Source organism: Pantherophis guttatus, chromosome 4, assembly GCF_059756535.1.
Source record: "Pantherophis guttatus breed Tessera chromosome 4, ASM5975653v1, whole genome shotgun sequence".
Classification (NCBI taxonomy): domain Eukaryota; kingdom Metazoa; phylum Chordata; class Lepidosauria; order Squamata; family Colubridae; genus Pantherophis; species Pantherophis guttatus.
In genome coordinates this window covers 137722432-137749294 of record NC_142066.1, presented here as the reverse complement: position 1 = coordinate 137749294, position 26863 = coordinate 137722432, and the positions used below count along the sequence as shown (strand labels likewise).

At 39.0% G+C, this 26863-nt stretch overlaps 3 protein-coding genes across 6 annotated transcripts; 1 reads left to right on the top strand and 2 right to left on the bottom strand.

The window, feature by feature from the left end:
- Positions 1-4733: 4733 nt before the first annotated feature.
- Positions 4734-8034, bottom strand: THNSL1 (threonine synthase like 1). Of its 2 annotated transcripts, none has more exons than XM_087892863.1 (2): positions 7914-8034; positions 4734-7045 (listed from the first exon to the last, which is right to left on the bottom strand). In XM_087892863.1, exon 2 carries the CDS (start codon positions 7031-7033, stop codon positions 4823-4825), a length of 2211 nt encoding a protein of 736 aa, XP_087748989.1. In that variant the 5' UTR covers positions 7034-7045; positions 7914-8034; the 3' UTR covers positions 4734-4822. The 2 variants fall into 2 exon arrangements, with proteins under 2 accessions (XP_087748989.1, XP_087748988.1); XM_087892862.1 differs by having other exon boundaries at positions 4734-7072; positions 7914-8033.
- On the bottom strand, positions 8014-13940 carry LOC117655251 (uncharacterized). Of its 2 annotated transcripts, XM_060684239.2 has the most exons (5): positions 13759-13940; positions 11816-11911; positions 8786-8839; positions 8550-8645; positions 8014-8033 (listed from the first exon to the last, which is right to left on the bottom strand). In XM_060684239.2, the coding sequence occupies exons 1-4, from the start codon at positions 13766-13768 to the stop codon at positions 8578-8580; spliced, it is 228 nt and encodes a 75-aa protein (XP_060540222.2). In that variant the 5' UTR covers positions 13769-13940; the 3' UTR covers positions 8014-8033; positions 8550-8577. The 2 variants fall into 2 exon arrangements, 1 of the variants encoding a protein (XP_060540222.2); XR_015734073.1 differs by lacking the exons at positions 8014-8033; positions 8786-8839.
- Positions 13941-14116: 176 nt separating this feature from the next.
- ENKUR (enkurin, TRPC channel interacting protein) lies at positions 14117-25746 on the top strand. Of its 2 annotated transcripts, none has more exons than XM_034401887.3 (6): positions 14117-14152; positions 15263-15355; positions 19107-19249; positions 20020-20246; positions 21086-21232; positions 25390-25746. In XM_034401887.3, the coding sequence occupies exons 2-6, from the start codon at positions 15273-15275 to the stop codon at positions 25561-25563; spliced, it is 774 nt and encodes a 257-aa protein (XP_034257778.2). In that variant the 5' UTR covers positions 14117-14152; positions 15263-15272; the 3' UTR covers positions 25564-25746. The 2 variants fall into 2 exon arrangements, with proteins under 2 accessions (XP_034257778.2, XP_034257779.2); XM_034401888.3 differs by having other exon boundaries at positions 15263-15419.
- Positions 25747-26863: the final 1117 nt, after the last annotated feature.

The following is a 26863-nucleotide window of genomic DNA, read 5'->3' as shown; positions in this document are numbered from 1 at the left end:
TGGTTACATATGCATAACATCTTAATTAACCCTCTTGCAATCTTTTTAAGTTAATTATTTATGTTAATTAAGAAACATATTTATGTTTAAGTTATATTAGTTAGCATAATTTACTTAATTATGCTAGTTAAGTAAATGTTTTAAGTGGTTTTTCTAGGCTATTTTAATAGTTGGTTTATTATATGCTGCCCAGAATCACTTGGCATGAGATGGGTGGCCATATAAATCTGATAAACAATGAAGTCCTACCCATATTCAATTGCTGGCAATTGTTGTGATGACACTAGAAGTGCTAAAGCCCACAAGGCCATTCCAGTCATAAAGGGATGAAGAGTATCATATATATCTCAGAGGCATGTATGGTTATATTCACATCTGCCTGGGGGAAAAAAAAACCCTGAAGGAAATGCAATTTTCTCCATTACTCCAATTTCTGCACTACCCTAGCAAAAAGACAGGTCAGTAACTATTTTAGTTTTGATTACACTAACCAATTCAGAAAACTCTAGTTAGGAGAGACACCTGTCTCATTCTGGAGGATAAGAATTCTCAGCTCGGGTTGAAAATGTCTATGGAGATTCTTTGGAAAATGAAAAAATATTTTAATGGTAATTTTAGGCAAGGATAGTTTTCTGCAGTTTTACAAAACCGGGGTTGGTCCCTCCCCTAGGCATTCACACTTGCACTAAAAAGTCTAAGTTGTAATTAGCTAAAAAAATCACAGTGACTGGAACAACAGAACAGATTAGCCAAACCAAACAATCATTTTATGGATTGGCATGTTGTGCGGATTTATTAGATTTACAACCCACCTTTATTACTTTGAATAACTCAAGGTGGTGAACATCCTATTTCCACCTATTTTCTCCACAACCATCCAATATTTCTCTGAAAAAGAAATAATATAGGAAGTTCTTGAATCCATACTCTAACGTTAAATTTAGCAAATTGTTAGGCGTGTCACACTGTGATTAAGAGCTAAATATAGCAAAAATCCTGTTATAAACTCTTTTCCTCAACACATAGGGACTGGCAATTTTCCCACTAATAACTATGTTACTTAGCTATAGAGTAGATGTTTCCTTCCAAGAACTCGTAACATGGTACCTTTTGTTATATATATTTATATATATATATATAAAACAAAATTTGTTTTTTATATATATATATTCAATATGGAATTCTGTTATTTGTATTACCCCAACATTTAAAATGTGATTTTAAAGAAATAAAAATACCCAAGTGTTTGTTATTGAGAACTTGTTACCTGCCACATTTGGTTAAATATAATTGATTTTATTATGCTAATTAAGTAGATGCAATTCTGGTAATGCAATGGTATGACAAGATGTACCCAGTAAAGTTGAACTGCACAGAAATTAGAGCAGGGGTGTCAAACTCGATTTCATTGAGGACTGCATCAGGGTTGTGTTTGGCCTCAGGGGGCTGGGGTGGCCGTAGCCAGAGTGGCTGAGGCCACCTCGACGTCACTTGTCGAAGTGGAACGCCTGTGGTAGCCTGAGCGCTCTGCCAGCAAAAACAGGGTCCTGAGCTCCGTTTTCAGCTGCAACAACCTCTTGCAATCCTCTGCCAGCAAAAATGGAGCTCATTGGCCCTCCCGAGCTTCATTTTTGCTAGTAGAGGCACCGCAGGCCGGTCCTTCACTGTTACCAGGGTGGCCCCACGGGCCAGATCTAAGCACCGGGCCGGAACCAACCCATAGGCCTTGAGTTTGACACCCCTGATTTAGAGGATTGTGGTAGTTGGCAACCTTTGATAAAACTATTTGCTTTGTAAATAAACTTAATGCTGCAGGTAAAATTTTCTCAAGGTCTGCCCTTTTTAGTGAATGTTCAAAGTTACAATAGTGTGGAAAAAGTAAGTAACTTTACCATCTGACCTCACATTTATGACCATTGCCATATCCCCACAATCATATGATCACCATTTCACAGTGATCATTGTCCCTACTGTCACAAGTTCATGAGATCACCAATCAGCTTCTATCAGTCAATGGAGAAGCCAGCAGTAAAATTGCAAGTTATATGATGTCCCACTTAACAATCCTTGGTGACTTGCTTAATGACCAAATAGAAAATGATATCATAAATTGGTCGCAGGCATGTATGGTGTGGCTTAGCAATTGCATCGTTTAGCGACAGTTTCCGGTCTCTGTTATGGTCACTGAGAGAGGACTATCTATCCTACACTACTTCTTTATATAAAGGTCAGTTAGTATAGGATATGAAAATTCTTCCTTGTCACCAAGGAAGAACTGCTGCCTGCCTGCTAACACAATGTCGAGCTAAGATCCTATGTTCCTAATATCTTTCTGTAATTTGCAGATTTATGAGGTTATGTTTGAAGAGTGGCAGTTGGGATCACACTTCTCACTGAATCATGCTGTGGGAATCTTGCTGGGGGGGAGGGGGACACTGTTAATTCCCTTAAAAAGCTGCACATCACTCCATCAAACCTTTGAGCCATTTTGTAGAACAAAACATTATGCCTCCCACTCTTCACCCCTCATTATTTCTGAGAGAAAAAAACCCAAAGCAATCACATAGCCCCAAACTCATATTTTTGTGGTGGGGATGTAAACAGTGAACTCCTGGTGTGTTGTGAGTAAGAGATGCAGCTTCCATGATGCCCCACCCCATAATCACATTTTGCACAGCAAAGTATTTTACACTATCTCTTTATGTTACACTGTTAATACAGTCCTGCTGAGTTCCATGCCCCCACTCCCCCTGTTAAGCAGCACAGAGTCTGAATTCATCTATTAGATTTAGCTACAGAAGCCAAAAAATTAATGCAGCTAATCCAATTAAGACAGTGAGTTTTTTGGTCTCGGCACGTCAAAAATTCAGAAAATGCCTAACTTGATTCTGCTGGAGTGTCACACCTGCCCACCCACCCACCCCAGAACAAAAGAGGAATAATTCTTTACATATTCAATTATTTTAAAAAAAGATATAGTCTAACTATATCTAACTATATGTTGTTATTATTACACATTAGATGTTATAATTATTACATCGAATAATTACTGTACAAAAATGGAATATGAGTAAAACTCAAGACACATGTAAAATAAAAATGAAGAAACAGTTCCATTATTAAATCAGTTTCATTATTGAAAATATTTAGAATAGTGTCAAGTCATTTAGCTATAGTGGATCTCACATTTGTATTCAGAAGGACAGTGGATTATTCAGAGATTAGAAAAAGGAAGCAAAGGGAACAAGTGCCCTGGCCCACATTTCTAAAGGTTGTATTTTTAAAAAAAAATTACTTCCCAAGTATTCAGTATGGTTTGAAACGGTACAATACTCTGTCAGATTAATATTCTGCCCCATCCCTCAGAAAAAAATGCTTATCAGAGACAGCTTTCAATCGCATGAGGCCTTCACTCTGGAACTTTGGAGAATTCTCTTGTGTGGCTTCCAGCTCTAAAAAGAGCAGGAAAACAAGTCCCATCCACATGCATTTTTAGAGACTCCGGAGGCCCTGTGACTTTCTAGAGAGTGCAGAGGCCACAGGAGAGCACACCAGGAGTTCTGAAAATCATACAAAAACTTCCTGAGATTATTAGAGTATGCAGAGCAGTGGTGGGTTTCAAAATTTTTTACTACCGGTTCTGTGGGTGTGGCTTGGTGGGCGTGGCATGGCTTGGTGGGCGTGGCAGGGGAAGGATACTATAAAATCTCCATTCCCACTCCATTCCCCCTCTGGGGGAAGGTTACTGCAAAATCCCCATTTCCTCCTGATCAGCTGGGATTTGGGAGGCAGAGAATAGATGGGGGCAGGCCAGCAGAATTTTTACTACCGGATCTCCGAACTACTCAAAATTTCCGCTACCGGAAATTTGCTGCAGAGGCCACATGAGAATGTGGTCTGCTTGTGACGTTCTCTGGATTCCTTGGAAGTCATGCTATCTCTGGATCCTCTGAAAATCATGCAAGAATGGATTATTTTTTTCACACGATTTCAAAAGCTCCAGAAACCATGCAAGAGCACAGAGCCCTTTGCACAATTTTGAGGGTCCATATTACACCATATTCTTACATGACCTCTGCAGGCTCAGAAAATTGAGCAAATACCAAGCTCTACTCTACTCAAAAGCAAAATTAAACCTGTTTTCACATTAGCGGGATACGTGAATTCAACCATTGTTACTTGAAAGGTGTACTTTTTTGGGTGAACCACACCATTATGACTTTTCCATAAACTAGAGTTAAAACAAAGTATGGCTAAATGCTATCTATGAACCCAGCAGTATTTCTCAACCTCATCAACTTTAATTTGCAGGGACTTTAATTCCCAGAATTTCCCAGTCCGCATGCTGGCTAGGAATTCTGGGGATTGAAGTCTATTCATCTTAAACTTGTTAAAATTCAGAAACACTATGCCACAGATGTAGAGGTACAATGGTTAAATATCCATGCTTAGACCTCCAGTTCTGGAAGATGAAATGGTAACCAGGAGAAAGCAGTTATGACTTTATCATCCTCTATTATTAGTCTCACAACCCCACCCCCCTTCATAATTCTCAAATGTGTTCTACGTAGTAATCCTCTCAGCAGGCCCTGAACAATATTTTCCATTCGGATTTATTTTTCTTCCAAACAATTTCTCCTTTGGGAATATGACGTCTTCTCTTTTTTTCAGTTATACTTGTTTTGATTCTATTGTATTTGGCATTTGTCACTGTAAATATTCACTAAAGTTAATTGTGTCTACTAAGCATTTATTAAAACATACAGAGCCATGAGAAAATCAAAAACAGGACACCTGGTCATCACCACCAAGCATCTTGCAGTTAGAAAACCTTTATGAAGTGATTTTGTATTAAGCCTTCCACGTGTTCCATAAGGACATTGACGTTAGCAGCACAAATCTCATACTTTGGTTTTTCATTCTTTCTCAGCATCTCTAATAGGCCCCCATGGACTGGAGGCAAAGGGTTATATGAGTTTAACAACTGAAGCTGGCTTAATGGAGTCTGTTTTATTTCCCCAATCCTCAGTGCCTGTAGAATAGCAGGTGCAAACTTAGAATAATGAGCAGTAGAAGAAATGATAACGGGGCAAGTTTTGTCTTGAAGTCGATCTGCAACCACTTTGGCAACAGCTGTGTGTGGATCTAGAATGTACCCTGTGGTGTTGTACACAGAGTGTATGGCACCCAGGCAGTCTTCCTCAGAGCACCAATCAGCCACTAAATCCTGTTGAAGCTTTTGCAGGAGCTTTTCCGGCAACTGAAAGCACTGATGGTTTTCCAGACTGAGAAGTAACTGTGTCACTAGCTGTCCATCACCATTAGCAATCAGGTGTAAATAACGTTCAAGGTTGGAAGACTTCAAAATGTCTATTGCTGGTGACAAGCTTGGCATTAATTGCCTTCCTTGTAAATCATACAAGCCTGTTTTTAAAAATGAAGTCAAGGCATTGTTTTGATTGGAAGCACAGATACATTTCCGAATAGGGATCCCCATGTTTTTTGCATAAATCGCAGCTAGTATGTTGCCAAAGTTACCTGTGGGAATGCAGACATCTACGGGGCTCCCAAACGAAATAACACCTTGTTCAATAAGGTTCAGATAAGCTGATGCATGATAAACCACCTGGGGAAGCAAGCGTGCCCAGTTGATAGAATTTGCAGCACTTAACGCTGTTCCATATTCCATTGTGAGAAAGCCAGTAAAATCTGAATTGGTAAACATTTGTTTGATGGCAGTCTGGCAAAAATCAAAATCAGCCTGGACGCCTATGGCTTTTGTGTTGACTTCTTGGCAGCTGATCATGTGGAATTTCTGTATTTGGCTAACTCCATCATGAGGAAAGAATGTGATCACAGCAATTCTTTGTTTATCAGACTCTTTAAGTTGACCAAAACCATTTAGAACTGCACTTCCTGTGTCACCAGAAGTTGCTACCAAGATCAAGTAATTGCAGCTTCGGGGAATGCAGTATGCAAACAGATGGGGCAGTAACTGTAAAGCCAAATCTTTAAATGAAGCCGTTGGTCCATGAAACAGCTCCAAAAGGAACTGATTCCCTTGCAGATGTCTAACTGGGGCAATTTTAGAACACATAAAATTTTGTCCATATGCCATCTGAATCATTTCCCACAATTTGGAAGCAGGAATATCATCAGGAGATACACACCTTTCTAGTATAATCTGAGCTCTTTCTGTGTAAGTTGCTCCTAATAAATGTTGCCATTCTCCACCAGTAAATTTTGGAAGTCCCAACTCAGGAACAAAGAGCCCACCATCTGGGGCCAGACCTTCAATAAGAACATCACTGAAATATTTTATAAAACTCCTTGATTTGTCTTCCTTAATGGCACGGGTGGAAATGAAGCATTCCAGTTCAGAATTTTGATACCTCTTAACAGCGAGAAGCACTTTGTCTGCTACATTCTCTGCTGTAATCCCATTTTCGCAGAGAACACGGACATCGTACCACTTTTTATAAAATTGCTTCCTGAACTTAATAATGTCTCCTAATGATGTTTCTTGACCCTGTCCCACAATACGATCCACCTTCATTAATTTCAAACGATCCATTATGCTTTCTGTGGGTACATCCAGATATACCACTATTCCATTTTTCTTCATGTGCTCCATGCTAGCAGTATTCATTGGGTTAGATCCGGAAAGGGACACTACACTTCCAGATGCTGAAAGGTTTAACAGGGCTTTTCCCTCTTCTTCTATAAACTGTTCATTTCCAATGCTCTTTAATTTTTCTGCGACAGTCATATTCCAGGTTGGTTCAAGAACATCATCGTCCACATCTATGAAACAAGAGTCCAGCTTCTGACCTAGTATTTTTCCTACTGTTGTTTTTCCAGCACCTGGAGGCCCCATCAAAACAATGTTCTTATTTCCAACAAGAGACTGCATGAAGGTCCATGCTTTCCAGGTCATGGTGAAGCTTCTTGAGAGAAACAACTTCAAATACAGATCAGAAACCATGCAGTGACATAGTAACTTTGGATGACTCTGCCAGCTTAGACGTAGCATCTTTTTCAAGTTCTAATTCCACCAAAAGGGAAAAAAATGCTTTAAAGGAAAGAATAAATACATACTTGAGTTACATTTAAAATGATTGCTAGACATTTCTGACAGCTCATTTCCTATCTTAGAAAAGCCTGATTTTGAACAAGATCACACATAGTTTGAAACATGATCAGTTCAAATTTCTTTGAATGACAAAGAGGTCAATCAGTTGACAGCTTTCTCTTTTGAAATCTGCCCAGAAAGACAAACATTCATATGCTGCAACATTTCTACTTTGAAAAACAGCCACTTATGACAGTCTCATATAAAAAGAACTTTGTAAAAATTTATATATGTGGCATAGCTTAACTACTATGGTAAAACCCACCAGCTAAAACAGAATAAAACTAGCAATAACATTTTAAGTATTAGGATGAATGTTCAAAAGCAACACTGACATCAGCAGATAATGTTCTCAAAATCAATAAAAATTCCTCAGTGGCTTCTAAACCACTGTTTAGAAGCCCTCCAAGTTAACCCTCCAAGCTAACTTTTAGAAACTACATTATATACCATCACCCATATGGCACAGTAAACTATTGCTCTTGAACATAAGGAAAGGTCAATTTAAAAGCTAACTGTCATAGCTTAGCAAACCTATATAATGGGACCATCGATTACAATAAATTAAGCATTATACAGAAACTTTTTTCTTTAAAACAAAACCCAAAAATTCAAATCCCATTTCCGCGGAATTTTATACTTAACGTTTCAGTGATTTTAATGAAAATAGCGTGCACTTGATATATTAATACAAAACCCCTTCATATAATTTTTTAGTTTTAAAATTAATCTGCAAGGCAAAGAATAATTTTGCTTAAATGAATGTGTCGCCCCAACTTACCACTGGGTTTTTCTAGTATTCTTCTTTGTTGATAGATGGCAATCTTACACACCCCCAACTGGTATCTGTGAATTGCTTTCATGCAGGAACCAGTTACCTGTTGACTGCTTCACACTTCATCTAGATGAACCAGAATAAATGCCACATTAGCAAATGCTCTCCAGAGAGCATGAATTAACAAACATGGAGCAGGTCTCTCTAGCTCTGATAAATGTCTGTGTTGCCAAGAGTGCATTCGTTTGTTTGCTCAGGGAAATCAACAACTGCATCAGCATGAATTGCAAAACAAACAGCACAGGCTATTAAGCAACATTCAGGAAGCTAAATAACCCGTATTACTTTGTTTTCAAAATTAAAGGAAATAAATTCAGAAATAACACATTGCTACCTTTTTTTAAAAAACACGACTCTGCAATTCTGTGAACCTGCAAGGTATATATATATGGACACTATCTCTACAAAGGACATCATGTTAGCTTTCTGCAGTAAATACAATGAAAAGGTTACAGATCTAAAAAAAATGATAAAATTTATTTTTGCATCACATTTTCTTTCCCAAGGACAAGGAGAGAGAAATATTTGAAAGGGAAGATGCAATCTCAGTTTTTCATTCTTAGCCACCAAAGAAATATTTACAGCAGTGACTTTTTCACACTGGTATTAGTTATGGAGAGACAGAGGCATCTTGTGGCGAGCCAATTGCTCTCCAACAGCAGTCGATCTGCACCAGTTCTGGAAGAAACAGAAAAACACCATCCCTTTAAAATCTAGGGGAAGCAATTTCATAAAAATAAAAAATAAAACAGTTGAGAATGCTATGCTTCCCTGCTACATAAAACTAAAATAGATTATGGATTCTCCAAGACCATTACCATTGGAATTTCCCACTGCACTGGGTAGGATTGCTTTTCGCACTGCAAAACTCACTAAAATTTAAAAAAAAGAAAGAAATAACTTTATTTTGGTCATGAAAGTGTTTTGAAATTATTTACTGCCTCAGAAATCATGGACTAATCATTAAGTGTTAGTTAGATCAAACCACCATGTAATTCAATGCCCAATCCGATGTTACAAAGGGTAGATCCATGCAAAATTAGGTTCCTGCTAAAATCAATAAAATAGAATAGAATAAAATTCTTTATTGGCCAAGTGTGATTGGACACACAAGGACTTTGTCTTGGTGCATACGCTCTCGGTGTACATAAAAGAAAAGATACATGCATCAAGAATCATAAGGTACAACACTTAATGATAGTCATAGGGAAACAGTCAATATAAATCTTAAGGATACCAACAACAAGGTTACAGTCATAGAGTCATAAGTGGGAGGAGATGGGTGACAGGAACGATGAGAAGATTAATAGTAATGCAGACTTAGTAACTAGTTTGACAGTGTTGAGGGAATTATTTGTTTAGCAGAGTGATGGCATTCGGGAAAAAACTGTTCTTGTGTCTAGTTGTTCTGGTGTGCAGTGCTCTATAGTGTCGTTTTGAGGATAGGAGTTGAAACAGTTTACGTCCAGGATGTGAGGGGTCTGTAAATATTGTCACAGCCCTCTTTTTGACTCGTGCAGTATACAGGTCCTCAATGGAAGGCAGATTGGTAGTAATTATTTTTTCTGCAGTTTTAATTATCCTCTGAAGTCTGTGTAAGTCTGTAAAAGGGGGTGAAAATTTGGGTGCGTCTTATACACCAAATGTAGCCCGGCCTACCCTCTGGCCCCTACCTTTTGGCCTCTGCCTCCCAGCAATTTACCTCCTTGTAGCAAGCAGCAAGAAGAAACAGCCCATTTCAGCTTCAGCACAGCCTAATTAGCACAAGTTGATTGTCCTTGGCTCAGTCTCACGACTCTCAGCTGTTTCAGGCTGCAAGGATTGCTATTGCCTATTGCTGCATGGATCTCTGCTGCTTGCTGCAAGGAGGTAAATTGCTGGGAGCAGATTTTTTTTTCTTGTGCTAATCAAGCTATGCTGAAAACGAAAACGAAAGTGAAGCAGGCTGTTTGCTGTTTGCTGCAATGAGGCTAAATTGCTGGAGGCAGAGGCAGATTTCTTTTTCTTGTTTTCCTCACCAAAAAATGTAGTGGCGTCTTATAGCCTGGAGTGTCTTATACTCCGAAAAATACAGTATGTCCCACCAACCAACTAACCAGATTTTTTTCTTTTGCTTCAGAATTACTGATATTCCAAGAAAACTGTATTGGTAAACAACAAACAATGTATTGGGATAAAACTCCTTCACACTCTTCCTCTCACATTTAATACCAGTTAACAGATGCAAAATTTAATTGTTCTTGTTTCATTTGTGGGAGATCAATAGTCTTATGGTAAAGCCAGAACAACAACAAAAAATGACCTATTAATTCAGATGGATTTGTATGCAGTTCAACAGCATTCCCTTCCATTTCCCTTATATTTTTCCCAACCAGCAAGTCAGGAATGTTGTTTGTTTTGTCACTGGACAACAAAGTTCGGGGATGATAGTCCTATGGCAAGATCAGATCAGATCTGGTTATAAGGTCTAACCCTCACTAAAGTGTTTAATCTCTCTCTTGACTCAGAAGATAGACCAATATTTTTATGTGTGTGCATTTTTTGGGAAAAAAATCTGTCTTCTAACACATCAATAGACTTAACTGAGGGAAGAAAAAGGAGGCTGAGAACAGGACTGCTACTTGTTTCATGTAGTGTCCCTCCTAATCTTCACCAATCTATCAAGTAAGATTTTTTTATTGACTTGGATGTATTAATCTTTGGAAGACTCAAAGATATGTAGGAAGCATCATCTTCCAAGAGACATATTCACTTGCCAAAGAACTTCATAAGCTAGGTGTTTGGTCTCTCTTACATCCCTAGTCAAAATGAATAGAACTATAGTAAAAGACAGTGTACCTATAGAAAACTTAGGCAAGCACAGTAGCAGGGAAACTCCCAATCCTTACAATATCATTATCACCTTCATTACCAAAACGTCCTAAGTTGTTCACACTGCAGGGTATTGTGTAAGAAGAGGGAAGGCACTATTTTATTTGGAACAATTAAATATGATTTTAAGTTAACATCACCATACAGACTGGCAAGAATGGAAATGACATTTGGAGGATATATTGGTCACAATGGTTACTGAAATGACTTCATTCCATAGTAATGGGATGTGAGGGTATAACATATATATATATATTTTTGGTTGCACTCCAATTTGATGACATATAATAAAAATATAGAAGAGGTTGCTACTGTCTTCTTCTGGGATGATTTTTTTATTTCTCAGCCTTTTAAATAGCCCAAGATTTTCTAGTGATCTTCTATACAAGTATTAGAACACCTGTCCATATTTAGCTTTTTAAATTATAATGTACAATTACAATCAAGGGTGGCAATCTCACAGCCCAAAAACCAGATGCGTCACACCTGGCCACGCCCACGCCTGAAGAGGGGAAAACTCACGATACATCATGTGTCGGCGCTGTGACAATACGAGTTTGATGACCCTGCTTTAGATTCATCAAGAGCATTGGTTAGAATACAGTACTGCAGGCTAATTCTGCCAATTGCCAGCAATTTGATTCTCACCAACTCAAGGTTGACTCAGCCTTCCATCCTTCCAAGGTTGATAAAATGAGGACTCAGGTTGACAGGGCAATATGTTGACTCTGTAAACCGCTTAGAGAGGGCTGTAAAGCACTTTGAAGTGGTATATGTCTAAATGATATTGCTACTTATTTCTTAATGTAATTTCTATTGATTAACTAATTTGTAATTTAGATTGTCTAATGTGCGTGATAGCAATAAAAAATCTCAAATGAGCAACAAAACTATATTGGAGTTTAATATCATTAAAAAAAGAACAGCTTTACATAATTCTAAATCATAAGCAGGTTTTTGAATAATTGCATACATACCTGAAAAAAAGGAGAGATATTTTATTTCAAATGCCTTGATAACGGAAGTAGATAGTGAAAGAAATTCTTCATCTAGTTTAATCCTCGAGGTTAAAACTACAAGCAATACATGTTAGTATTTTATAAATGATATCTGCATTTATGTACAAAAGAAAACTATGGGGTAGATCTGCCTTCTCTTGTGAGCAGTTCTTGGCAATTTTCCACTTGGTTAATATGACCATGGAAATTAAGTTTTCATCTCTATTTGGAATGTAACCCTGTCAGTTGCAATTTGTTCTTGTTCGGCTCACAATAGATCCAACATTTATAGTAACAGAGTGTATAATACTAGTATCATATACTCTTTACTAAAAGTTGCCGAAGTTGAAATTTGATATCTGTGTTCACATTAAATTCCATATTGAGAGTCCTCTACTGCTTCTGTTAATGGACGTTTATCTGTTAATCTATTAATCTGGAATATAATGGCTGGAGTCACGTATCATGTTAAGCCATAGTATTGTGTACAGACTCACTAGTGTCAAAAAAGTGCCTCTTTAACTATCTCATAAAATGATTCCATATTTAGACTTTGAATAAATAGAATTGATGCCCTACACACACACACTCATCAAAAGAATTCTCTGATATAATCCCAATGATACAAAAGCAAACAATAAGTCTAATTTTATCATGTCTTTATGAAGGTGGATATATTGGTATATATAGCAGAACCTCTGGTCACGACCATAATTCGTTCCATAACTTTGGTCGCAACCCAATTTGGTCTTGGTCAGAAGCATTCGTGACCAGAGGTTCTACTGTACACAATATGCCAGCTAGACACAGATAATATTGATAGAGGATTGCCCTTGATTGGACAAACCAATAATCTCATGAGTTGGGTTTTCATTTATAAATTGAAAATGACTGCTCAGAAGGGAAGAGAGCTTGTCTATAAGCATCTAAGTAGAAAGCCTACATGAGATCTCTACCATGAACATGAGCTAAACTTGAAGGCTTAGTCAAGGAAGTAATAAATGAAAAAAATCATGTGAATTGATTGTACTAATCCAAGCAAACGACATTATGGCTTAGCAATATATGAATCCAATCTGTACCTATTGGTGGCTTTATAGTAATTTTTTCCCGTTCTTAGTAGATAATACAGTACATCACTCCAAAGCGTTTCCAAATTGCAAAGTAAGGGAGTCTCAGTAAAGGACATGGCAACATAAAGATTAATGAGGGTGGAAATACCAATCACAGTTCTGATGCATATTATTGTAGAATAATTCATCTATAGACAAACGATTTGAGCGTCTAGAATTAGGATTCAATTTCTACAGTTGAATTTTTCACAAAAGTTTGGAGTGCTAGATTCTTTAAGCAGGAGATGAGGAAACTGTGATTTTAAGAATATTCTGGTTATAATTCCCATCATCTTTAACATATTTGCTGGAGTTATCTGATTTTAGGAGCATCTGATGGACAATTTCTTATGACCCTCCTGAAGCATTCAAACAGCTCTTTGCCCGTTATAACATACTAAGGAAATGCCCCTGCTGGTACTTTTCCGATTCGGGCCAGTCCAATTTTATATAGTGGATTAGGAACCAAATCAAATAAAAAACGACTTCCTCTTCCATGTATGTTTCCATACACGAAACTCGCAAACCTCCATTTACTGTTGAACTACAATTCCCAGCATCCCTCCCTATTCTCTATACAGGCTGAAGCTGTTGGGAAATGAATTTTTGCATCATCTAAAGGGCCGCCAAAGCGCTTCTCCCTGCATGATTCCCACTCGGTCATTAAATGGCTATGGATTCTATTCATAGGGAATAAGGAAAGATCTGCATGTCTCCCAAATTCAGACGGAAAAGCTAAGCAAGAATATTTTCCAAGGCAGAATTTTTCCATGAAGACTCTCCCCTCCCCTCCAAGAACCAGATACGTACTATTACGCATGCGCACACTTCCACTCCGACCTCGTTCGAAGATCCACCGAACTCCTTCCTATCTATCATCGTAGGCGTTCTCCCCGCTAACTCTCTTATCGCGCTTGCGCACCGTTCCATCGAGCTCTGTGCTCCGCCCCATTCGGCTACCCATTGTTCGTTATGATTCCGGAAGTGATGTCATAAAGCCGGTCCCCCGTTCTACACAAATGTGTTACCAAGCAGTAGTTTCTAGGGGCAACCAAACAGTGGGCTTGTTGCTGCTCCTGTAAAACTCATTCTCTGAATGAGGAAGAATTCGAATACCTTCGAAGAAAAAGCCCTAGAAGAGACGGGAAGGGTGGGAGGAGAGAGGAGGAAAAAAATAGATTGGAGAAAAATATTTTTGGAACAGGTAAGCAGGTAGTCTGAAGTAGTGAAGAAGACACTATTAATTTTTGGAATTAATTTATTACATGCGTACTTCATCTTTCCTTCAGGTGGTGGTGTGAGATTTCTACTTTTCCTCTTTTCTGCCCTAACAATCTTGTAAAGATGGGAGAGAGAGAGAGAGAGAGCATGGCTGGGTTCATATAACATGCTAAGTCATAAAATGGTTTGCTTGTTTTGGATTGTATCTTATGAATGTAATTGTGGTTTGTTAAGCCATGCTAGCTGATATAAAGTGTTGTCTGAAGTGGTAAAACAGAAACTGCTTTGGTTCAAAGAACCATATCTTAACATGGTGTGTGAATGCCGGCAATGGTTTTTCTAAGATCCCCTGTGAATTTCAGAGTCCTGACTTCAGTTAGACTCCTGCCCTAGTTCAGTGATATAATTTGAATGCAATATTACCTCTTCACTTTGATTTGAATATATAAAACATTCCTTTAGTGACTCAGATGACAGTATCTTGGGATGTGTGTTTGGATGGTGAGTAGCTTTCCAGAACCTTGGAACAAATAGAGGTCTTGAGGTACTTTAAACTAGAAACCACTGAATTGTGCCTCTCCGTCTCCACAGTCTTTTACTGCTTATTCAGGTGATCCCTATTCATAAATATAAGCTGAATGATCTGCATCAGATGTATAGAAAAATGAAGTTTGATACTTGGCAAGATAATATGATTAGTCAAATTTATCCCAAAGACGTTTCATCTTGGGTGTGCTGGGTAAATCTCCCTTAGGCTTCTCAATCAATATCAAGAGTATGGTTTTCTGTTTAATAAGTTAGTAAGCTGTCACATCTACTTAACTATATGGAGAGCCACTGGTTGGCAAAAGGTATGTACCCTGTTTCCCCCAAAATAAGACATCCCCTGATAATAAGCCCAATCGGGCTTTTGAGCGCATGGCATGGATGATAGTGAAGGACAGAAAATGAAAAATATGAAAGAGAAAATCTGAAGGAAAGTCAGAATGTTTGAGTATGCATGGGAAGAGTGATAAAAAATGACATGATTATGAGAGAAAATATGACAGATAGCTTCCTTAATAGCTAAGCAACTTAAATAATTTATTTGTAGGCCTGTTACGATGACAGCTATGGTCATGGAGGAGAGCATTTACAATCTTCTACCTCAGATTGTGGAGAAGTCTCGGATAACAGAGAAGCCTAGGTATGGGAACAAGAATCTTTCCCCTGGCTGCTGTTCTGACATGTTTTGCATTTAATAATCACCGGTATGCTTTTTTTTAAGACACATGTTAAGTATTACTTTTTATATAGGAAGAAACTGAATATAGGATCTTCCACCACTTAATAGGTTAGTACTGCTAATATACCAATACCTACATGTCTCCTTTATCTGCAAAAGTAGGGAAGACTGTTTGCACCTGCTCCTTTTAAATCAGTCTTATATACTTATTGGAAAAAAATAGAGGAAGGCTGCTGCCTATACACCTCAAATAAATTCTTTTTGAATCTGGGAATAAACAGTCCAAAAGATGTCTGAATGAAAATTGTAATATTACACTATGTATTATGTTTATACAACATGCAAATTTCAACTTTTTAAAAACTTTTGTTTCTTTATTTCATAGAGATCTGAAATTTTGGTAATATGAGTTTGATACATTATTTCTTTTGCAATGTTACTCTGAAGTAATAAACAACTCCAGCAGAATGCAACTTTCATAAAAAGCTGTGCTACTTTATTTCCTCTTGGTGACTTCAGGAATAAATTCCAGGAGTCAACCTGTCTGTCAGGTCTCTTATACTAAATAGTTCTGTCAGCAGCTTGAACAAGTGTTGCTCCAGATATGGAGAATTCCTGTCAATGTGTCATTTAATTTGATTTTCCACAAGCTGCCGCTATGCTGCTAATGATGAAACTGGTTGATCTCCTCTCATGCGATGAATCTCGGAGGCAGGTCAAGTTTCTCTACCCTGGCAGCACTAATTCTGGAGACAGATGTACAGTTGGGATCAATAGAAGGGATAGCAACAATTCTGATTCCGTGTTCTGTTATGAGTTGGAATAAAGCTTTCAATATACCATCAACGGGATATAGGCAAACAAACAATGAGAGGAATTATAAATAGTGTCAGGGTAACATGAGTGGCAATTGCCTGTTACTCCTACAGCCATTTGCTGACTATTAGCTTGGATTAGGTAAATGGCAAGGGCATTATAAATCAGACATTATTGTGGTTGTCTTAAAAAAAGAACATGAACTAGCAGTATCATTTATATCTCAACACTTGTCTTTCTTGTTTATCTGTATTTTGCCTTTAGTATATTTACAAATAATTCAGGGTGGCAAATATATCCAATACACCTTCCTACTCCTATACTCAACAACCCTGTGAGGTGGGCTGAGCTGAAAGAGAATAATTGGCCCAAAGTTACTCCGCTAGCTTTCATGACTAAGGCAGGACTTGAACTCACAATCTCCCATTTTCTAGCCTGGTGTCTTGATCACTAGACCAGACTGGCTCTCTATATAAAGAGCCAATTGGCCAGTGAAGGAAAAGCATTTTTCTCTATGCACGCATGTCTTCCAGAAAAAATATATTTGACCCAACACAAAAATTAGCAGGTTTCGATGCCACCCACCAATGCTGGAAAATCTGAGTAGGATCTACACCTGCACAGCATCTGCCAAGACACTCCGTTTAAATGGGGCAGAGTATCTTCCCCTGAATGTGATGATCCTTGACAGATACTTGATCATATAGTGACTAGCTGCCATTTGAGATCTTATACAGATGGAAAAGCAGTCTTTTTCCAACTGACAAATACTGTGCTTAATTGGATAAGTGGTCTAGATATTAATATATTGAATACTTCTATTCTTATGAACCAAGATATTTAAAAATTTACCTATAGTATATCTTTTTTTATTTCCTTAAAATTTACAAAATTGATTACATATCTCCATCATATGCCTACCATAGCATTATGTACTCCTTCTATATAATTTTATTATTGTTGTCCATGTGTTCTATGCCAGGGGTCCCCAACCTCTAGGCTGCGGCCCACTAGTGGACTGTGAGCTTTTTGCAACTGGGCCATGAAAATGGTGGGCAAGTATGTGTGCATGCACATACATCCCCACTTGCGCAAGCAGCAGAAAAGCAGATGCATGCATGCTCCATTTGTACGAGAGACAGGTACCCGTACACGCTGCTTATGCAAATGGAGCTGCACTTCTGCAAACGCTTGTCATCGTTCATGCAGAACCATCCCCTCTCCCCCTCCCACCGATTTGTAAAATCAGAAAGGTTGGGGAACTCTGTTCTATGCCATACACTAAATAAGTAAATAAATATCTTCAGTGAGTGATGTTCTCTGGGCAATTTATAATAACACAAAATATAGAGCAGGGGTATCAAACTCAAGGCCGGCGGGCCAGATTCGGCCCGTGGGGTGCTTAGATTTTGCCCATGAGTCTACCCTGGAAACAGGGAAGTACCGGCCCATGGTGCCTCTGCCAGTGAAAATGGAGCTCGGGTGGGCAGTGCACAGCCCTCCCAGGCTCCGTTTTCGGCTGCAATGGCCTCCTGCAGCCCTCTGCCAGTGAAAACAGAGCTCGGCAGCCTACTTTTGCTGGCAGAGCACTTGGGCCATCACAATTGCCCCCAACATGAGTGATGTCAAGCCACACCCATCCTGGCCATGCCCATTCCAGCCCCCGAGTTCATACACAACCCTAATGCGGCTATCCTCCCTGGAGGCCATCTTTTACTTTGAATCTTCAGGGCTGCCACACTTGTAGATGGGCATGCTGTGGGAAACAGGAGGGGTGGTGGATGGAGACAGGGTGTATAGCCATAACAACATTCTTTTCCCTGGAAGTCAAGGATGTTCAGCCTGCACCTGGAGAGGCGTGACTGGGAAGCAATTCCAGTTGGGACAAGGACATGATTGGACCATGTGATGGATATGTGGGTGCAGCGGAAAGGACTTTTGACTTTGATTTGGGTGGGGAAAACCTGGAGGCCTTTCAGATTCGGGTTTTCTCAGATGTGCCAATATGACACCTCTAATAAAATGGAACTTTGAAGAAAATGCCTGCCCTGGAATTTTACTTCTGCTGGGTGTGTTACTTGGAACCCTGACAGCGGCCCTCAATGAAATTGAGTTTGAGACCCCTGATATAGACTGGTTATATGCAGCGTAATGTGATTTGCTTGGCTTTGGCTTACAGCAAACCAACCAAGTTACTGGAACTTCTTTCATAGGCAACATAACTGTGATATTTAACCTAGCTATTGTTTATAAACCAGATTTTATAGTTTAGCAAATTATAGCTATGAATTCAACCAGCTGTAGTAGACCATGTTTAAATATACGGGTTCAACTTCCGTGCCAAGAGAGTAGTATTTCTGTTTTAGGAATTGTGATGCTGGAGCTTGTTAAATGGAGGATAGGCAATAATCCCTATAGTGTTGATATCACTTTGGAATCCTGTGGTTAGGTTAGGTTACTGAGGTTACTGAGAGTAAACTACCTGTTGGATGTATTTTTTTTAATTAAAGGGAAATCAATATTAAAAATCAATTAACTACCTTTCCCCTTCTTGAAGCTGAATAAAGGTATTGCAATCTGGGAGGGAAATTAATTATAAATAAAATTTGATGTTAACTCAACAAATCATGGCATTAAAGTTTAAAAAGCAATGGCCATTTTTCTTATTTTTCCTCTACCATTTAATATATGTGAATTATAAAATACATAATCATTGTTTTTAAACAAAAATAAATTCAGAACCACATTATCAGAATCATTTTGAACTTTTCAAATTTGTTTATAAGAATATTTAAAAGCACAATATTCAGCAATACAATTATCTATGGAATAATGGAATCTCTATCTTCTGCTGACTTTAACTTTTTTGTCCATTTTCTCCCTCTCTTTATTAAAGTTTTGTATCAGCATTTAGACCATATGTGAAACGTGCAATGCAGCAAAGTAAATCACCATGGAAAACAATTGGACCCCCAAAAGTCCAAGTGCCCTCTCCAAAAAACTTCCTTCAGAAACATTCAAAAGAACCAAAGTTACCAAGTATGTTTGCGACATAAGAATATTTGAAGGCATTTTACAATATTAATTTTGTATTTTATTATTTAATATGTAGGAGTGGTATGTTCCTTTTCTTATGAATGTTGAAGGGAAAATCTGTAAAATGATTAAATGACTACAGTAATGTAGTTAAGTGTTCCAAACAGCTGCTATATTTGCATTCCAGTTCATTCTGAAGCACAGTTTGGACATCAAAACAACGTGGTGCACAACCCTATTAGTCAGTCAGTCTTCCTCACAAAGTAGGAAGGGGGAAAGAAGCAATCTACTCTAAATGCTTTTCAAGAGAAATTCCAAAAGCCTGGTCTTACAATATGTTAGAAGAGAAAATTCAATTCTAGAGGTATTGTACCACGCTAAGAGTAAGCAGTAAAAATTTAGAATGTTGGGATCAATTCTTAAGGTTGTCATGTTTTGTAAGAAAAATATGGCTTCCATAATTGGTGTGACTGGTTACAAAATATCCAAAAAATGAAATGAGTATTTCCTTGTGTTTCTGACCAAGTAGGCTCCTTTCCGAAGAAATATATTATACTGCACACAGCTGCAAAATAAGGAGCAGCAGGGAAAAATAGCATGGTAGATTAAAGAAGAAATGCTTAGTACATTTATGTGCCATTTATTGATAAATTTAAATTTATAAGTTTCATTTTAATGAGTCTTTTTTTTTTAAAAAAATGAAAATTTTTAAAAATTATAATATTGGAAAATGTCTAAATTCAATTTTGTGGATTTTTATTTTTCCGGAAAAGAAAAAAAAGATCAACGCAGTAAAAAAGCACTGGAACTAAGTGTGCCCAAAAGAACAGATCATCCAATAATGGGAGTTCAGTGTACAAGAAATTTCATAAATACAAATGCAAGTAATGCTATCGTGGCAGTGCCCAAGAAACCACTACCAGTTTATGTAGACAGAAGGCAAGGAGATAGATTTCTTCTGGAAACTTCAGGTCTTGTTCCAAAATATCTCAAGAAAAAGGTAGGTTTGTACAGTTGCAAAAAAAAAAAATGGAGCTGAAAAATATAGGTAGCCCTTACAACAATTGGTATAGTGACCGTTTGAAGTTACCACAGCACTGAAAGAAATGACTTGCAACTGGGCCACGCATTTAGGATTATCACATCATTCCAAGAGTCAGATGATCAAAATTCAGGCACTTGACAACTGGCATGTATTTATAACAATTGCCAGCATCCCAGGATCATGTGATTACTATTTGTATCCATCCCAGGTGGCTTCCGACAAGCAAGATTAGTTGGGGAAGTCAAATTCATTTAATGACTGTGTGATTAATTGCAGTGATTCGCTTGGCAACTGTGGCAAAAAAAAGATTGTAAAATTGGACAAGACTCATTTAATACTTGCCTTAGTTAACAGTGAAAATTCTACTCCCTATTGTGGTAAATCAAGGACTACCTGTACAGCTGGTATGTTTGTACACCCTGAAACAGATTTTGACTGTGAAATTCTGTCCATGTTTATTCTGAAACTCATTGAAATCAGTTAAGTTTACTTTTCAATAAGTATGCAGAGGATTGCATTGTGTAATTCACCAGGAACCACTGAAATTATTTTGATTTCTATCATGACCAAATAGCTCAATATGAATAGTGTAGTTAACCAATTTGTTTTTAGGGGATGCCAACTCTACTGTTATGACTACACAGGCTGATCTCACTTTGAAAACTTAAGTTTGTTATTCACAGGTTCACTGAAATGGATTGAATTGGCATTCGTAGTCCAAAATGAAAGAGATGTACAACATATGGAAACTGTATGCTTTTTATGAACAGTTGTAAAACATACTTTTCTTATAGGACTATGGAGTGATTCCAAAATATGTAATAAAGCGAAATGAAGATACAAAAAAAGCTCAGGAAGAATATGATGTCTATGTCAGGGAGACTCTCAGACAAAAAGCCATGAAACGGCTCACAGAGGAAGAGAGGGAAACCCTTTTAGAGGTACGTGACTTGAGAAATACTGCAACTGAGATGGATATAGTTTCGCTAGATGGAGCTCTAGAATTGTTTTATGTTGTTATGTTCCGATAAATGCCAAGCAGGTAAGAGTGTTACCATGTCAATTTGGAAAACGGAATGATTTGCCTTTAAACTATTCATTTTATGCACATTTTGTAGGCCACTGTTTTTGCCCAATTTTACGAATAATCTGTAATCTTTTTTTGTTTTTTTTTACTTAAGAACATAAGGGAAAATACTATTGTGCTATGGAACATCATGCATCTTTGGTCAGAATTTAATCCTGCTTTATTCAATGAAGTTTACAGATAAATTTGTAGGGTTAGTATAGTTAGATTACAATTTGCTGATCTATATATACATATATAACAGAATAACAGGATTGAAAGGAACCTTGGAGATTCTTCTAGTCCAACCCCCTGCTCAAATAGAAACCCTATACCATTTCAGAAAAATCATTGTGCAATCTCTTCTTAACAGCCTCCAATGTTGGAGCACTCACAACTTCTGGAGACAAAGTATTCCACTGATCAATTGTTCTAACTCTCAGGAAATCTTCTGCCTACATGTGCTTTAGAGAATAGATTGATCCCCTCTTCTTTATAGAAACCTTAGATATTGGAACATATCATGTTAGCCTAGTCCCATGATGGCGAACCTATGGCACGTGTGCCAGAAGTGGCATGCAGTGCCATCTCTTCGGGCACATGGAGCTGTTACCCGTTGGTCTTCCAGGTTCCGGTGTGCTAGCCAGCTGGTTTTCATGTGCATGAGAGCGCCAGAAACTGGAAGAGCAGCTGCCTGGTGCACATTTGCGCATGGGGATGATGATCTTCTGGTTTCCGGTGCACACATGTGCGCTGGCTACCTGGTCCAAAGGTTTTTGGTGCGCACACACAAGCGAAGACCAGCTGGCTGGTGCGCATGCACATGCGGAAACCAGAAGATCATCTTCCAGGCATATACATACACACCAGGCAGCTGCTCTTCTGGTTTCAGATGTTCCCGTGCACGTGAAAACTAGCTGGCTGTCACGCCGGAACACGGAAGAGCAACAGGCGATGGCTCACATGCCCAAAGATGCGGAGTGGGGATCCCAGTGGTCACTTCCTAGGGGAGCAGGGCTGTCAGCCAGGAAGGGCGGGCTGGGGCTTCCCTCCCTCCCCGCCCAAGTGGGCTTCTTGTGCAACCCCAGCCCTCAAGCCTGCTGAACTGACACCGTCCATTCAGGCACCCCAGAAGAGAAGCAGCAGCAGCTGCAGGGCAAGGAGCAGGAACAACTGCCAGCCCCCGCAGCTGCCCCCCTGCCGGCGAGCCGGGTCCTCAGTGGTGTCTCCATGTGTGAGGAGGTGTGCTCTCCTCCAGCTCTCCTGGGGCAGCTCGCCTCCCTGACGGCAGCTCCTCCAGCATCCCGTCCAGAAGTGGCAGCGCAAGAATCACCACTGCCTCCTCAGCCCCGGGATGCTGGAGGAGGAGCCGCCATCAGGGAGGCAAGCTGCCCTAGGAGGACCGGAGGAGAGCGCAGCTCCTCACGGATGGAGATGCTGCCAAGGGCCCGGCACGCCAGCAGGGGAGTGGCTGTGGGGGTCAGCCGGTCGCTCCTGTCCCTCACCCTGTGGCTGCCATTGCTGCTGCTGCTCTTTTGGGACGCCTGAGCTGGCTAGGCATTCCAGTCCATGGACTCGTGTTGGTGCCGCAGGTTGGAGGGCTGGGGCCGCAAAAGAAGCCATTCTTCTGGGGCGGTGGGGCTGTGCAGAAGCTGAGTCCACACAGGAGGAACGTGTTGTGGTCCTCCAGCAGCCTGCGGAGCTGGCAGCGGAGTCGGACAGCGATGAGGCTGAGGAAGAACATGGGCCAGTCCTGGAGGCTGGGGAAGCCCGGATGAGGGCTCTGCGCCGGACGCAGAGATGGCCAGGGCCATCAGGGACTGATGTGCGGACTTAGGAGCCTCCAGAGGCTGACAGTAGAGAGGCAGAGGAACAGGAGGAGCCTGTTCCTACTGCACGTATGAGAAGAGCTGCTAGAAGGCAGGAGCAGCTAAAGCAGAGAGGATGACTCAGATGTAGGGCTAAGAGATTATTGGCCCCTCCCATAAGGCTTAAAAGATCAGCAACGGCTCTTGGCCTCTTTCCTGGAAAACAACCATTGAGAGAAGTGCTTCTTGTTTGGCTGTAGTTATTTCTTCTGTTTCTGAACTGTTGCTAAGAAAAGCCTTTGGCAGTTTGCCTAGTTATCCCAAGGTCAGAGATAAACTAAGGATTGGTGTTTTGAGGACTTTGCTTTCATTTAATTTAGTATATGTTGAGAATGAGTTAATTCTCAGATTTTTAATAAAATCTGTTTGTTTTTTGGAACTGTTTTGCATTTAATATCAACTATGTGGGCCTGGGTCACAACAGAACATCTTTCTGGTGCTGGGGTAAGAGGCGCGCCAGCCAGGAAGTGGTCGCACTCCCTTGGCAGAAGTGCCGGGGGGGGCGGGCTGCACTGGTTTGTTCTCAGTGGTGGGCTGGAGGGCGTTTCTGTCACAATATTCATGACTGGGAAGACATGGTAACAAGGTCAGCCAATGAATAGGCATAGCAACTAAGTCAGACAATTGGGAGCTGAGACAGACTGCAGCCAGGGCTTGCCTTAAGTCTACAGCTTCTGAGTGCTGTGCTGAGAAACGAAACTGAAACCTCTGTGTGTGTGTGTGTGTGTGTGTGTGTGTGTGTGTGTGTGAGAGAGAGAGAGAGAGAGAGAGAGAGAGAGAGAGAGAGAGAGAGAGAGAGAGAGAGAGAGAGAGAGAGAGAGAGAGAGAGAGTGTATGTGTGTGAACTTCTGGATTTGATTTTTGCAAGAAACTCTTGACAGCTTCATTGACACGCTTCTGATTTCAGCTGCTGTTCTGATTCTTGGCATGCGGGTGCACGCATGCTCCCATTTTGACACTTGGTGCTGGAAAGGTTTGCCAACACTGCCCTAATCCTTCTTGTCATTAAATTAGACATTCCCAATTCTTGCAACCATTCTTCATGGTTTTAGCCTCTAGTCCTCTAATAATCTTTGTTGCTCTTCTCAGCATTCTTTGTAGAGTCTCAATATATTTTCAATATTGTAGTTACCAAAACTGGACACAAAATTTAAAATATGGTCTTACCAAAGCATTATAAAGTGGTACTAACACTTCATGAACTTGATTCTATCCCTTTGGTAATGCAGTCTAATGCAGTCTAGGACTGCATTGGCTTTTTTGGCAGCTGCATTACATTGCTGGCTCATATTTAAATGATTGTCCATTAGGACTCCAAGATCAGTTACTACTATTGATCCAGGTACCTATACCTATGCCTTTGGTTTTTCTTGCCTAAATGTAAAACTTTTCTCACCATTGAATTTCATTTTGTTATATAGGGAGGAGTGTTCAAGTTTGTTGAGGTCCTTCTGTATCTTGAGCCTGTCTTCTAAAGTGTTGGCTATTACTACCAGCTTGGTATCGTCTGCAAATTTAATGAATTTCCCTTCTATTCCCACATCTAAATCATTCTCATTCATTATCTCTCTTTTTCTCCTTTTCAGAGACTATCTAAAATGATAAATGCATTTTTAAAATGTTTGATGCAAACATAGTACTTCTGTGCTATTTATTAAAGTAAGCTGTATTTAGGCTTCTGTGAAAAAATGTGCAACTTCATTAAAAAAAAATATTTTTTTTATTAATGCAATGTTTCCCAACCTGGCAACTATATGTGGACTTCAACTCCTGAATTCGTCAGTCAGGAATGATTTTCCCATGCTGGCTGGGGAATTCTGGGAGTTGAGATCCGCATATCTTAAAGTTGTCAAGGTTTGGAAACACTGCATTAATACAACTCTTATTACCAACATCTCTTTTTTTCAGGCCACATGGAAACCTGGAAAAAGGTACTGTTTTTAGCATTTAACAGAGAAATGAATAGTACATCCTTCCCTGAGAATATAGATTACAGCCTTTGTGCATTTTTAAATACACATTACTGCAGTGATTCTCAAACAGGCCCATTTTAAGATTTCCTCCCAGAATTTGGAGGGTCAAAGTCCACATATCTTAAAGTCGCCCAGTGTGAGAAATACTGCTTTACCACATTCTAATTCTTCTTTTCTTCTTTTCCATGTAGGGTCTCAAAACGAACTGGGAGGAGGTACATCAGGCTTTCCAAAATCTTTCAGTAGAAATAGATACATTACCGAAGAAGCTTTACAAAGAAAAGCTGGAAACAGACATGAAACAGTTGGAACATGACATTCATACAATTGAGAAACACAAAGTTATTTACATATCAAACAAATGAGGGTGTCTTTTGAGAATCATTTTTTTTTTTAGATAGTTTACTTTCAGTGGAGATATAAATCGCATATTTAAGTAGAAAAATATTTGAGGTTTTAAAATCTTTGTTAAAATTTATCATATTTTACATTTTATTTCCTTTTAGATGATTATTTATTTTTTCAATAAAGGCTTATTTTTCTCCAGAGTATTTGACTGGCTGTATGCTATTTTTAAAAAGCCTTTCAAGGTTTCCAGTGTTTTTATGATTCAAAGAGGATGAAAAGTAATAGCAGATAGGAATGATTTACCAGACAGTTAATAGTGATAAATATTCATTAAAGTGCCAAGTTATTCAGTGAATTATTTAGTTTTCAAATCATTAGCGTTTGTTTTATTTAACTTGGTATGCAGACTACTAAACTCATTTTTGTGTTTGCTTTTACTGTAAACTACAAAACTAAAAACAAGTAAAATTAGTAAGTAAATTTAAGGTAGTCCTCAACTTATAACCATCAGTTTGGCAAGTTACAACGGCGTTGAAAAAGGTGATTTGTAGTCAGTCCTTGCACTTACAAGTGTTGCAGCAACTCATGGCCACTTGATCAAAATTTGGGCACTAGGCAACTAGTGTTTTATGTGGTTGTAGCATCTTGAAGTCACGTGACTGCCATTTGCCATCTTCCCAGCTGGATAGAGGGAAGCCAAATTCGCTTTACAGTTACATGATTCATTAACAAATGCAGAGATTTTATTAACAATTATGGCAGAAAGGTTGTAAAATTGGGCACAAGTCCTTAGCCATCGCCTTGAAAATTCTGGTACCAATTGTTGTAAATTGAAAAGTCAAAATCATCCATGGAAATCCTGTAGAAAGCATGTTTCAAAAATTTAATAGAGATGTTAGTGCCCACAGAACTAGCATAGCAATAGAAAATGCTAATTTTTCTCAAGTTCAGTGTGTATGTGCGTATTAGTCTGTATTTTGGAAACATCTTGGGAGTGAAAAGTACAATACAAATCTAATAAAATATAGTAAACCAAAATTCAAATCTCACCAGGCTCAAGGTTGATTCAGCCTTCCATCCTTTCAAAAGTAGGTGAAATGAGGACCCAGATTGTGGGGGCAATAAGCTGACTTTGTATAAATATACAAAAGTATGAAGGCTATTGCTTTACGCATTGTAGGCCGCCCTGAGTCTCCGGAGAAGGGTGGCATATAAATTAAAGCAAAAAATAAATAAATAAAATCTAATGGAAAGTACAAGCAGAATATTAGTTATTAATATTAGTTATTAATATTAATCTGAAACTGGAGCATCATT